At 43.9% G+C, this 14,257-nt stretch overlaps 1 protein-coding gene across 19 annotated transcripts in view; it reads left to right on the top strand.

Annotated features, from left to right (window-relative positions):
* Nucleotides 1-14,257, top strand: part of mctp1a (multiple C2 domains, transmembrane 1a) — a 534,415-nt gene that overhangs the window by 444,369 nt on the left and 75,789 nt on the right. For 18 of the 19 annotated variants that reach the window (XR_011342276.1, XM_069891645.1, XM_069891672.1 and 15 more), the window contains one exon: nucleotides 10,352-10,411. The exons of the other annotated variant lie outside the window; for it this stretch is intronic. Coding sequence is in view for 17 of the 18 variants with exons in the window: in XM_069891645.1 (XP_069747746.1) it covers nucleotides 10,352-10,411 (60 nt within the window). In the remaining variant the exon portion in view is untranslated. The remainder of the gene's footprint in view (nucleotides 1-10,351; nucleotides 10,412-14,257) is intronic. 19 annotated transcript variants of the gene reach the window in all.

Below are 14,257 nucleotides of genomic sequence, written 5' to 3'. Positions count from 1 at the left end.
TTAAAAGCAACTTTTGTTTAAGTATCCATTTGTCTTGGTGAATATCTGCTGGGTTTAGGGATCCTCTGGGGTCGTAACAGTACCCTGTCTCAATTATAAGTGATCATGACAGGTCCATAATATCCTTCACAGCCTTTACATCAAGAAATATATCAATTTCTGGATTCAGTGCAACAAGTGCACTAGCCAACTGTGAGTTGCGCTCACTGAATCTGTGATCTCTCTCTCTCAAAGCACTGAATCAATCGTGTTGTAGTACAGTTTCCAAAGTTATGTATTTTCAACATCATCCCTGTGTCCTGTATTTCCCATAATTACATAATCATCCATAATCATGTTTGCTCTGCATCTCTGTTTGGTGATTGTGGGTCTCACTGACACGCTGGCAGCCATGGCCAGGTTCCACACCTTATTAAACTTCTCGTCACAACAGAATTTCCATACATAAGCTGTTGCACAAGCAAATATTTAAACCTGTCAAAAAGTCAATGTCCTCTTTCTGTAGAAGTTTGTTTGGTGGGTCCAACAGGGCAAGAACTGTGTGCACCAACTTGGCAATGAATGAGAAACTGGGCTCAGTCATCTTGCGCAGCAGGCCTTCAGCCTCCATTCGTATCTCTACACCATAGACCAGCACAGAGTCTATCCCATTAATCAAAGAGATGTCATGGCATCAAAGGATTTTAGAATGGCTGACACAGTAGCAAGATGTCCCATCCCATCTCTGTTCCAGAAGGTATTTAAGATGCACACTCAGATAAGGAGACACATTGTTGTGCAGTTTACCTGTGAACACGAAGATGGCTTTGCAGTCTCAGCTTGAAAGCGTAAGGTCTAGCATAATGGGGGCACTGGAAGTCCATTTTTGTAATAACTGTGGCTGCTGCTTTATGACACCGTTCACGGCCTTCCACTAGTTTTTGGCAGTGCCTGTTTTCAAAACTGGTGTAAGCTTCATTGCACAGGGCTCACCAACAGGATCTGCCAGCAGCTGCAGCTTCTAGTTCTCTTGGCCGGATGTCACAGTAGCATAAGGTTTCCTTCAGATCATTGTGAGGACGACCTTGAGGTCTCCTTCCAGTCTTCAGTTCACCATAGAGCAGCTGGCGAGGCATACGGTGGTCGTCCATCCTGATGACGTGTCCCACCCATTGCATCTGGGCTCTGATCATCAGGGATTCAATACTGGTGGACTTCATGCGACTCAAGGCCTCCAGGTTGGAGACACAGTCTTGCAACAGAGGCCAAAGATGGAATGGTGGGCGCGCATGGGGATTTTCTCCAGTTGTTTGATATGATGTTGGTACAGAGTCCAGGTCTCACATCCATATTAGAGAGAAGAGATGACCACAGCTCTGTAGACTTTCAGCTTTGTGGAGATGCTGACATTATGTTGATTGAGCTCTCTGGTACACTGCCTCATCGGAGCCTGGCTGGCCTTGCTGATCCTGGAGTCAATTTCTTTGTTCGAAGACCCATCACTCGAGTTGATGCTCCCCAAGTATTTGAAGCTGTTTACATTTGTCAGCTGGATGTCGTCAACAGCGGTTTTTGGTTCTATGGTGTTGGTGTTTGGCATGGACTGATGGAGTACTTCAATCTTGTTCAGGTTGATGGTTAGGTTAAAGTGCGTAGCAGAGTCTGAGAATTTGTTCTGCATTAACTGTAGATCACTATCTTTGTGTGCCAAGAGTGCACAGTCATCAGCAAAGAGGGTTTCTTGAATGACTGTGTTGAGGCACTTCATCCATGCGTTCAAGCGACGAAGGTCAAAGAAAGAGCAGTCCAGTCGGTACCTGATGTACACTCCTTCCTCCAAATCTTAGACAGAACATTCAAGTGAAAAACAGATTGAACAAGACTGGGGCTCGTACACAACCCTGCTTCACCCCATTAGAAATAGCAAATGCAGCTGATGTATCATTGGAGAGAATCTGTCCTGTCATTCCATCATGGAGCAGCTGAATCATTTTTACAAATTTCCTTGGGCATCTGTAACATCTCACGATGGTCCAGACAGCCTCCCTATTTACAGCACACCCTTATAGTGCACAGCAATTGTGGGCTTCTTGCTGAATTTGTAGAGGGCATCACACACATGAAAGAAGTTCAGTAGAGCTTTATCTGGTGACATGGCATGGACTACCACCGTGCATCTGGTAGTTAAAACAGTGCATATAAGGTATCTCATGACCTAGTTTCTCTTGCAGTAGCTTCTGGATGCCACCATGCTTCCTAGACATCAGAGCAGCCCCGTCAAATACCTGACTTAGAACTTTTGATGCGTCCAGTCCAACTTCTTTTAGCTCTGCCAAAATGCTGACTGCTAATATCTGTACGTCACCCTTGCCAGCTGTTTCCATGGTTAGCAGATGCTCTGTGGCATCATATGAATCAATTACAAATCGAATGACAAATGATATATTTTCTCACCCTGTGGAGTCATGGGTTTCATCGACTTTCAAATTTCCTCCACTATAACCTCTGTCATTACACTGCTGAGTGTACAGATGAGTTAATTTTCAATATCGTGACAGGTGTATGTGGTGTTGTGAGGGATCATTTTCATAACCTCACCCAATTCAGGGTCCTTTTTAAGTGTATAGTCCTGTAAGGAGAGGAAAAGTCCACTCCCCCACTCTAACATGTTATCAAAAGCCTCTATTTTCCCTCGTAAAGGCAACTTACTTTTTGCCAAAATTCAAAAACATTGATGAAAGAGGAAACATTATATCTGTTCTTTCATAATTGATTGGCATTGACAAGTGTTGAAATCTCCTTTCCAGTATTGACACATCTCTCCTGCTCTTTCCACATTATATAGTGAGAGATGTGCTCCTTTGAGGAGTTATGTTTATGAAATCCCCAATCACATTCCACACCATTTTTCCAATTACGAAAGCCCACACTCACAAGGGCATCCAGTGTCTGAGACGTCCGAGTGGTGCTAGACAGCCGACGGCAAAAACAAAATGCTGCATCGGCCTTGACATTGTATTCCAACCAGTCTCGGTTGTGATACCAAGCGGAGACAAATGAACACTTCTTACCACTGTAAATGCTGGCAGGGTACTGTTTTAAGATGATTTGGTTGGGCTGGTCAGTCCCAAGGTCATCTATGGCTATGGGTTGTCTTCCACAGCTAACGCTTACTTTAACAGGTGCATCATGGCTGCTTGAAGAAGGAGGCTCTGTAACGGCAGCTACTCTGCTACTGAATGATCTCACAACCAGACGGGTTGAGTTCAGTGAGCAAAATTCATTTATTCAGGTCTGCCTGGCTGGTCTTATGCTCCCAGCCCGGATCTGGCTGAGAACTGCGCCGGGGGCCCTGATGTCGCCGAGGTTCTGATCCTGGTGCCGAGTATGGAGAGAATCTCCCGACGGCAACATTTTGGCCGGCTGCCCCGCCATGAGCATGACATGCGGGGCCAGTTCACCTGCCTAATGGCATGCCACCACACAGCCCCCTCCCCCCGAACTTGTGCCAATGTCCTTTTTTGCCAAGCTGCCTCACTTCTTGGGTTGAGCCACGACCACTGGCTCGTTGGGGTTGAGGTGTGCTGGTTTTAATCTGTCCACAGTAAACAGTTCCTTCTTATCACCGATGTCCAGTGTGAGGGTGGATCCTGAACGCTGGATGACTGTATGGCCCTTCGTACAGTCTTTGAAGGCATGCTGTAGAAGGGCCTCGCCTGATAAAAATGTACTCTGCGGAATACAGCTCGCTGGGGACTTAAGCGGCCCTTGTGCCGTGTCTGAGCAGTGATGGGGGTGTGAAGGAGTCCAACTGGACCCAGAGGCAGGGAAGTAAACTGTGCGGTGACTGTTGCGGGTTGTGAGGTACATTGATAAATTCACCAGGCAGGCCATTGCTGCACTGTAGACCAGCTTGGCCAATGACGCCTGCAGGTCTTCTTTGGGTGTCGAGCGGATGCCCAGGAGTACTCACGGCAGCTCATCCACCCAGTCTGGGCGGACCATAAGTGCCGACTTAAGGTGGCGGTGAAATTGTTCAACCAGTCCATTGGCCTGTGGGTGATAGGCCACTGTGTGATGCAGCTCAATTCCCAGTCTGTTGGCGAGCTGTGCCCAGAGCGCAGAGATGAACTGCATGCTACGGCCACTGGTGAGGTGGGTTGGGACGCTGAACCGGGCAACCCAACCGGTCAAAAATGCTCGGGAGCAGGAGTCCGTGGAGGCATCTGGCATCGGGATCACCTTGAGCCAATGAGTGGTGCGGTCTACCACCGTGAAAAGGTAACGGTTACCTCGGGAAACGGGTAAGGGGCCAACAATGTCCACACGTATATGGCTGAACCGTTCTCGGACATGTTCAAAATCCTGCATGGGGCTCTGGTATGCCTATGTACCTTGGAAAGCTGGCAATGGGTGCAGGTTCTGGCCCAGTCCGCAATCTGCTTTCGAAGCCCGTGCCAGACGAAGCGTTCTGCCACCATACGAACCATGGACCTGATGGAAGGGTGGAAAAGGTTGTGGATATGGTGAAAGACTTGCCTCTGCTACTGCTAGGGAACCACTGGTCACGGGATGCTCATGGAGACATCGTACAGGACGGGTATCATCACCAAGAGGAGTCGGGAGGTCCTGGAACCGCAGGTCTGTGATGGCAGTCCTGAAGGCCTGTGTCTCCTCATCGGATTTCTGATCCTGGGCAAGCTGGTCATAGTCTAGGCTGGGTGTCAGCGAGCAAATGGCCGGTCGGGAAAGCACGTCTGCAACCACATTGTCATTCCCCGCCTTGTGCTGAATGTCGGTGGTGAACTCCAACACAAAGGACAGGTGATGATCTTGGCGGGCCGACCAGGGATCTCGAGCCTTAGCGAGTACCTGAGTGAGGGGTTTGTAATCAGTAAAAATGGTAAAAGGCCTCCCCTCCAAGAAATAGCGAAAATGATGCACAGCGAGGTACATGCCCAGCAACTCACGGTCCTGGACAGCACTAACAGCAGTGGCAGAGGCATCGACGGAGAGCGCCATATGAAGGTTGGTGCGTGGGTGTACGAGCAGGGTAGCCTTCACGAGGGCAACTTCCGTGGCTTCGAGGTAGCTTCTGGAGTCCAGGCAAGTGTCTTTTCCTTGGCTGTGATGAGGGCGAAAAGCGGTTGCGTGATGTGTGCAGTGTCTGGAAAGAATCGGTTATAGAAGTTGACCATACCCATGAACTCTTGTAGCCCCTTGAGGTTGTCCAGGTGTGGAAACTCACTAACTTCCACGACCTTCGTAGCGGCAGGTGTTGCCCCCTTGGCTGTGATGGTATGGCCCAGGAACTGCATGGACTCTTTCCCAAAATGGCATTTGGCCGGGTTGATCGTTAGGCCTAAGTCAGCCAGTCGGGAGAAGAGGGTGCGCAGGTGAAACTTGTGTTGTGCCCGGTCTCTGCTGGCGACAAGAATGTCATCCAGATAAATGAACACAAAATTCAAATCCCTGCCCATCGTATCCATGAGGCACTGGAAGGTCTGGGCGGTGTTCTTGAGCATGAAAGGCATGCGTAGAAATTCAAACAAGCCAAAGGGGGTAATGATGGCCATTTTGGGGATGTCCTCGGGGTGCACTGGGATTTGGTGATACTCGGGCACCAGGTCGACCTTAGAGAACACCCTCGCACCATGCAGGTTGGCCGTAAAGTTCAGAATGTGAGGGATGGGGTAACGGTCAGGTACTGTGGCGTCGTTAAGTCATTGATAATCTCCGCAGGGGTGCCATCCACTGGAAGCTTTTTGGACAAGGTTCAGCGGCGAGGCCCAAGGACTATTGGAGTGTTGAATGATCCCCAGTTCCTGCAGATGCAAAACTCCTCTCTCGCTATCTAGAGCTTATCCGGCGGGAGCCGGCGTGCTTTGACATGGACCGGTGGGTCTTGGGTGGGGATATAATGAAACACCCTATGGCGTGGTGATGCGGTGGAAAACTGCGGCTTGAGGAGGGACGGAAACTCATCCAGGATGTGCTGAAACTTGTCCTTGGGTGCTCTGTCTGTGGCCATCTGCCGCTTCTCTGTGCGTGAGGTGTTGAGGCGAGTAGATTGGAAAGTATGGGCATCAACAAGTTGCCTACCTTGGGGGTCGACCAGGAATCCGTAGGCAAGGAGTAAGTCAACACCCATAATGGAGGTTTGGAGGGACAAAACGGTGAACCTCCACGAAAACTTACGCTGGCCGATCTGGAAGTGGACGGTCTTGTTATCATACGTTCGGATCTCCGTTGAATTGGCTGCATGGAGTGAAGGTCCTCGAGGCCGGTTCCAGGACTCAATGGCTGTGGCTGGAATGACACTGATCTGGGCCACGTTGTCGATGAGGAAGCGTCAACCGCTGATTGCATCCCCCGGGTAAAGAAGGCTGTGTTCTTGACCAGCCGCCACAACCATTAACAGCGGCTGGCCTACTTGTTTCTCTGGAATGAGCAGGGTTGACTACACTTCCGAGCCTTGGCTTCCCTGTGCTGGTGGAAGAAGCAGAGGCCTGAAGTGGATGGCTTGCTTCTGGCTATGTTCTTTGAGGCCCCTACAGGGGCCGAGTGTTCCACCGCAGCGCTAGAGGAAGGCTCGGCATGGTCATGGCCGGGACTCATAACTTGCTGGACTGCTGAGCCCTCCGGGAATCGTTCAAGCCATAGCTCCTGAACCTTTTGAGCGACCTTCCTAGGGTCATCGAAGCTCTCCTGGGACAGTAACGGCCGGATGTCTTTGGCATATGGTTGAAGAAAATGCACTCGAAGAGTGGGCAGTTGGTGTGATCGCCCATGAGCGCGAGCATCTCTTCCATCAATGCAATTGGAGTTCTGTCTCCCAAGGCATCTGAGCGGCACGCTGGCACCTGGAGAGGCCGAGGGAGCTGGTGAGCACCCGCTTGATGGTCCCGTACTTATCTTCTGCGGGTGGGTGCTGAACGAGGTGCAGCACTTGTTTGGCAGTGGCCTGGTCCAGGGCGGCGACCACGTGGTAAAACTTGGTCGCATCTGATGAAATCTGGCGGAGGTGAAACTGAGCCTCTACATGGCTGAACCAGTTCTATGGCTTCTGAACCCAGAAGTCAGGAAGCTTGATGGCTATAGCATTGATTGAAGAGTTGTTCATATCGGGTACAAAGGCATTTGAACCTGTCGGTGTCACCAATGTAGTGGCGACTTTCTGCTAACTGAAGGATCGCACAACTAGACGGATTGAGTTCAGTGAGCAAAACGCGTTTATTGAGGTCTGCCTGGCTGGTCTTATGCTCCCAGCCCGGACCTGGCTGAGAACCGCGCCGGGGGCCCTGATGTCACTGGGGCGTCACGTGGGCCCCAGAGTGCGGGCTTCTGAGCCTTGTGCCGAGGTTGGGAAGAAACCCCTGATGGCACTATTTTGGCCGACTGCCCCGCCGCGTGCGTGACATGTGGGGCCGATTCACCTGCCTAATGGCATGCCACCACAGCTCTTTCTTTTCACAGGTGGCCGTGCTGGGCGCATTTGCTCCCTCTTCCTTTGGAGACCTTGAAGAATTAGTTTATTAAATCCATTTCTGTTGTGTATGTGTCTTTAAGAATCAATTCACAACTGAAGAATTGTAAGTACACTTTATTCAGGTTTAAATTTGGTGTGCACATTGCTCGCAATCCCAGTACAACTTCTGTTATGAGGTCATGTGCGCATGCATGTTCTACACATTACCAACATAACTTCCTTTCTGACGTCATGCACATATCTAATTTTCTTTTCTTTGTTTACATTTCATTTCATTTAGTCCAAAAGGTTGATTTTAATATGATGAATATAAAATAAGTTCAAAAGTTTTGAGCCAAAGGCTTGGCCAGTGGGTGGATGTGTAGGGACAATAACATTTAGGGGGCATGACCCACAAATGCTTCCCCCATCCCTGGCTTTGGCTGTGGCCATCGTATAAAACCCTGATATTCTTTTTCATACAGACCTCTTATCAGTAGTGTATACTGCGCTCAAGAAAAGGATATGTCTGCAAGAAAGAAATGTAAACAAAGGAACAAATATAAAGTGCAAAAATAGAAAAAATATTCAATAATAAACAATGTGCAATATAAGAGCCCTTAAATGAGTCTCTGATTGAGTCTGTTGTTTATGGTGGAGGGGCAGCAACCATTCCTGAGCCTGGTGGTACAACTCTTTCCTAATGGAAGCATGTCCTGAGTCATGTGGATTAATGATGATTGCTGTTGCTCTCTGATGGCACCATTCCATGTAGAAATAGATTTTCTCGAAGATGGAGGGATAGAGGAGATGTTCTTGCCAATCCACACTGATTGAGTTCTGAAGGTGAGGAAATCCAGAATCCAATTACACAATGGGGTATTGAGATCCAAGGTCTTGGAATTTAGTGTTCAATTTTGAGTTAATGACTATGTTGAATGGCAAACTGTAGTCAAAAACTATCATCCAGATTTTTGCATCTTTGTGGTTTAGGGTTCCAGGGCTTTGTGTAGAGCCAGTGAGATGGCATCTGCTCGCAATAACCATCTGAGACTCTCATATCCATGAAATAATATTTATTTATTTATTTGTGTGAGTGAAGACTTATCCCGCATATGTATTGTTTGTCTGTATGTGTGTTATGTTTGATTGTGTGTCTGCATGTTTTGCACTGAGGACTGGGAAGCGTTGTTTTATCGTGTGGTGCTTGTTCATCGTGTGATGACAATGAACATGACTTGATCTGCCATAGATCTGTTGCACAATTGTTACACAAAGACATAGCATTTTGTAGGATTGCCAGTGCAGCTTTTTCATTAGATACATGCATATTCCAAATACTGCACCAGTAAATGCTGCTAAAGTACATATTTTGCTATGATTAGTCTTAACTCACATTGTGAAAATGTTTTATAAATTGTAATGTAAATCCAGAAAATAGTCTTTTGTCCTCTTTATTATAAAATATTCCAGCATTTTCTGCACAATGTCCTTATCGTACCAGTAAGTTTGTATTTTTGATATTGTTTTAAGCCAATTAGTGTTTTACTTGAAACTTGTATCACAAAATATGTTTGACTAATGATGACATTTTCTGCAATTTAAATGTTGACAGTAGTTGTACAAGCAGAGAAACACATTGAGTCAAAAATGTGCAGATGTGTGATGAGGGATCATGCACTTGCCATCCAATGAAGGGAGAGCAATATTCACCTTTTGATCTAAGCCCCGTTGGGCACAAATGATAACCTGCATGCTTAATCTTAACATTTTATAAGAAATGTGAATGACAATAGACTATTCAGCACATTGAACCAGAACTACAAAATGGGAAACACAGTTGGTGTAGCGATTGGAACCAGGGTTGGAATCCTGGCTGTCTGTAAGGAGTTTGTACGTTCTCCCAGTGATTGTGAGGGTTTTCCCTGGGGGCTCCGGTTTCCTCCCTCGAGATGTACTGGGGTTGTAGGTTAATTGGGTGTAAATTGGCAGCAAGGGCTTGAAGGCCGAAATGGCCTGTTACCGTACTGTATATCTAATTTTTTATTGATTTGAAAAATAAGCTGATCTTCTCTCTTAACTTCTCATGTCCCGTCTCCAAAATCACTTGATTTCTATTTTGAATATTCTAAATGACAATTTGGCCGTAGCATTGCTCATAATTCTCTTTGTCTTCCATACATTCAGAGGTTTCTTGTAAAATACTATACTTCTAGTGATACCCTGCTTTCATTACAACAAATTCTGCTGATCTGTTAGAATTGGGTCAGGATGGTAGTCTTGCCAAAAAGCAATGATGCCACTACTGAGACATGAACACGTAGGCCATCAGTTTTCTCTGTCTCCTTCCATTGGAAACCTGGCAGAACTCTACTTTTGCACATAAATGAGATTACTGCTACTTTTCCAGAGAGCACATGTCTGGAGAGAGAGAGAGAGATGGGAGAAGAGGAGATTTCAGATCAGCTGTGAGAGACTCCAGTGCTGTTGAAGGATGCAGGTTCATCCACAGTCACATACTCTGAACTCTTGATAAGGGAGCATTTTTATATTCATCTCTGCCTATGAAAGTGAGTTCTCTTTCGCAAGTGAGATGTTACTTTGGAGTCAATTTTTCCGACAGCCAATAAAACAGAATTCTGGTGTGCTGACCTAGATGTAGATGTAGTATGTATGCCTCAGAAAAATAAATAGTTTGGCTTTCTATTTCATAATTGCTTACAAAGTCTTGCTAGCTATGAATTGGTTTCCACCACAAAGCCCTCAAAAAGGAGTTTAAAATCTTTCTTTTTCTCATGCTATTTAGAAAGCACAACCCGGACACTTTTTCAGTCACACAATACGATGGTTTTCCTTTCTATAACTAAAGCTTTCTGTGTTCTCTGTTTTTTTTCTTTCCAACAGCAAGAGTTGGAAGAGAGCTTGATAGCATTTGAGGAGGATGAAGAGGAGAGAGCTGACAAGGTAATTACCTTTGGAACACTTCTCCTCCCTGCCCCCCCCCCCACGCCCCCCCCCCAGGAACCAAGGACTTTTGATTTTAGACCTGATGGAGCTCTGCAAACGGGGAAAAAGAGTGTTGGAGTACAGATAATTGGAGAGAGCTGTTTATCCTTCTACAATGTAGAAGGGGAAAAGTACATGAGAAAATCTTTTCTCAGGCCTGAAATTAACTTCAGCATATTCTTTATGCTTCTATGTTTGTGTATACATTTGGAGAAAAAAAATCACTCTCTAGGGAAAAGATTAATGGGAAACCTTTGAAAGAGAAACCTGAGTTTTAGAAAATGGGCTATGGGCTATAGTGGTGCTTGGTTAGAACTGAATCTGAGAAATCAGACTAAGTTCAGAACTTTTTTAAAAATGAAGACCATTTCAAATGAAATGCTAAATGTAAGACTATTTAAATCGGAACATATTTAAAATGTTTCTTTAATTTATTGCAATGTATTCTGCTCACATATTTTTTCATACTTATATTACATGGTGTGAAATCCATTTTATTCTAGATTTTATTGAATTTATCACTCATATAAAAGAATTTTAAAAATGTTAATTGCGAAGATAGATCTAACAGAGAAAAGCATGCTGTGTATAGAGAAAGAAATAATCTATTTGGTATTAAAACTACTCCAGGTATTGGCATTCTATAATAATATAAATAAGTAAGTAAGTTAAAGAATAGTTTGACTATCTATATTACAGGTTATAAACTGCTTTATTTGGAAGAAAAATAACACTAAAAAAGTAATTGTGGTAAGCAGCGATGCAACTGACAAGAATATTTGTGGAATAGTGGTCAAATTGCAGTTGGATGCAATGTCATAATTTAAAAGCTTATTTATTTTGTAAATCTTCACGGTGAAGTTTGAATTGTTTTATCTGTCAGAGAAACAGATGATAAATGATTCATTTCCCAACATATACTTTTGCCACACTTGTACTTATCTGCAAGTCATGGCGTGACATTCGAATATCTTCCTCTTTGAAGGCAAGAGCTCGTATTTAGTCATCAGCAAATGGAAGTATATATTATAAGCACTACTCAGTCTTTTGGTAAGATGTTGGTATTGTTTGAGTAGCTTCTAGCAAAAATGAACAGAAAGCTGGTTTGCATATATCAATATTTAAATTACTGCTGGATGAATCAAATAAATACCTAATGTAAATTTTTACAGGAAACTACACAATGGAAGATTTTTTAAAAGTTGCAACTCAGTAATATGCAAAAAAAATAAAGAGTGGTGTTTCTATATTCTAGGTGCAAGGGTGGCATGGTTAACACAACAACCATTACAGCACCAGCGACCATGGTTCAATCCGGTGCTGTCTAAGGATTTCATATGGTGCTCCGGTTTCCTCCCATATAAAATGTTGAAGGTCAATTGGGTGTATTGGGCAGCACAGGCTTGTGGGCCGAAAGGACTTGTTACCATTCTACATGTCTAAATTTAATTTAAATTTGACATTTTAAAATGACATCCCCATTGCCATCATGAGTGTAGAGCTTTAGGACTGACCTCAGCACCTTGTGCTTCAACCTATCAGAAGCCTATCTGAATAATTTCAAAAGCAACTTGAACATGCTATTCAAGACCTTAACATCCCAAATTAGCAAAAGCAGAACACACTTAACAAAATCACTCATTCTCCTCACAGTAGGTGTTAATTGGACATGCTGTGGAGTAATGGATTATTGTTTTGAAAGCAACAGATGAATGGGCTCAGAAGTTTGGTGCCACAGTCTGTCTGGGTGCAGTTTGCTGTTCTAAGAAGGTCATGTGGTTTGGTAAGTGGAGAGAGAGAAAAAGGCCAAACAGGCTTTCTTTAAGAGAGAGAGAGAGAGAGAGAGAGAGAGAGAGAGAGAGAGAGAGAGAGAGAGAGAGAAAAAATCAGTTTCTACAGTGGCTTTTGGAGACTGCAGCATGGCAAGCTGGCAGCTTGTTAAAACCCCATTTTGAAGACGGGTTGTGAGTACTGAGTTCAGCCTTTTGAAAATCCTTGTGGTCCATACAAGAGGAAATGGCTGGCTAGAGTGTTTCACCTGAAATATGGGAAACAAAAGGAACTCTGAGGTGACCTGCAAAAGATGTTATCATTTGGAAAACCCTGATGGGGCAAGTTTCTTCGGCAAAACACTGAAGTGGCTGATTGGAGGGAATCAGTTTGTGTGTGTCCAACGAGTAACAAATCTCTCTCTGAAACCAACAAGAACCTTCCTGGGTGGTAACCAATTAACTCTAAGCACTAGAGCTTGGTGAAAATTCATAAATGTTAAATTCTGTGCACGGTATAAGAATTGCCTGATACCAGTGAGAAATGAAAATCAAAAAATTTTTCCGAACTTATACACACATTACATACACATGTGCTTAGAATTAGAATGGGGTTAAGTTAAGTTAATATGTTTATGTTAAAGAAAATTGTAAGTAACTTGTTTAAGTAACCATTTGTCTTGGTGAATTTCTATTGCTGGGTTTTGGGGTCCTCTGGGCCTGTAACACTAATAATTATCTTCCACAAGCATGAGCTACAATATTCCAGATTTCGATCTCTTTAATCCAATAAATTCAACTCTATGGCTGTTACTTTATGTAGATTTAATTCGTTGATAAAACAATAAATATTTTGCATAGCTTCACATTAAGACATTCACAATGATGAATAACAAATACTGTATAATGAAGATATAAATCATAAGAAGCTCAAATTTTAAAGAGATACATAATGGTATTTAAAGAGATGCACAGAAAAATTCAAAGGAAGAATTCTCGTGCTCACACTTCCTTCATATCTGGTTAAATAATGAGCAAGTCGTTAGTCTGGGCTGATATTACAACATATTACATCATAGTCACTATGGTACCACTACAAACAATAGTTCTCTTAAAGAGACAGGCACAAAATTAACTGCAGTATATCTAGGTGAAGCTAGTGTCAAACTGACAACAAAATTCAGTCTTTTGGCATCAATTGCATTATGGTGTACCCACTTATTCCCAATGAAACTAATTTTTAAACTAAAGCCATGGCACTATAAAGTAATCTGTTTTCTGGAATAATTATGTTTTTTTAACCTTATCATAAATGTAGATGTCATAATATAATTCCCAAAAAGCCAGACATAAAGTTTACAGTCTTCCATTTCCAGCTTGTTGTGGAAGGCTAGTACAGTACTTGAACATTGTAACTGGGGTCAGCTGCTGAATGCCCAGATTGCACACATCTTTGGCAGGTGTACTGAATGTACCAGGAGGACTGGGGACATTCTCAGTTTTCAAAGCACCAGCAGATTCTAATGGGCAAGCATTGTAAAACCAAGGGTTTTTTTTTTTAATTTTGTAGGTACCTTGTGAAAACAAATGTTTAAAATAATATACACAGATCCAGGGTTTTGCATTTTGGCTGACTTTCACTATTTGGTGGTGTGGAAATGAATGTTGCTTGGTCCAATATAGTGAGTAAAAGACTTCCGCTGTCATTATGTGGCCTCACAATTGTTTTCCTTCCTTTTGCCTCTAAAGAAGGTAAAAGCAAAATAGGGCTTAAAAGTACAACAGCATTCCAAAGCATCTATGAAATTAGCAAGAACTTTTATTTCACAAAATCAAATATGAAAACATTTCCTAAAAATTATCAGCCAATATTTTTCTTAACATTGGGATTTGGAAAGTAGAAAATCAATTATAAATGCAGTGCCAAATCTTGTACCCCTGATGGAGTCTCCACCAGAGCTGTGAATTTTCTTCATGGAGAGAATGGATTGGAAATCATACAAAATTTTGTAACAAATTCTCAAGCATGAATTAA

The sequence above is a fragment of the Narcine bancroftii genome, chromosome 1 (assembly GCF_036971445.1).
Source record: "Narcine bancroftii isolate sNarBan1 chromosome 1, sNarBan1.hap1, whole genome shotgun sequence".
NCBI classification, from domain to species: domain Eukaryota; kingdom Metazoa; phylum Chordata; class Chondrichthyes; order Torpediniformes; family Narcinidae; genus Narcine; species Narcine bancroftii.
The sequence above is the reverse complement of the archived record's forward strand: the minus strand, read 5'-3'. Positions and strand labels throughout refer to the sequence as shown.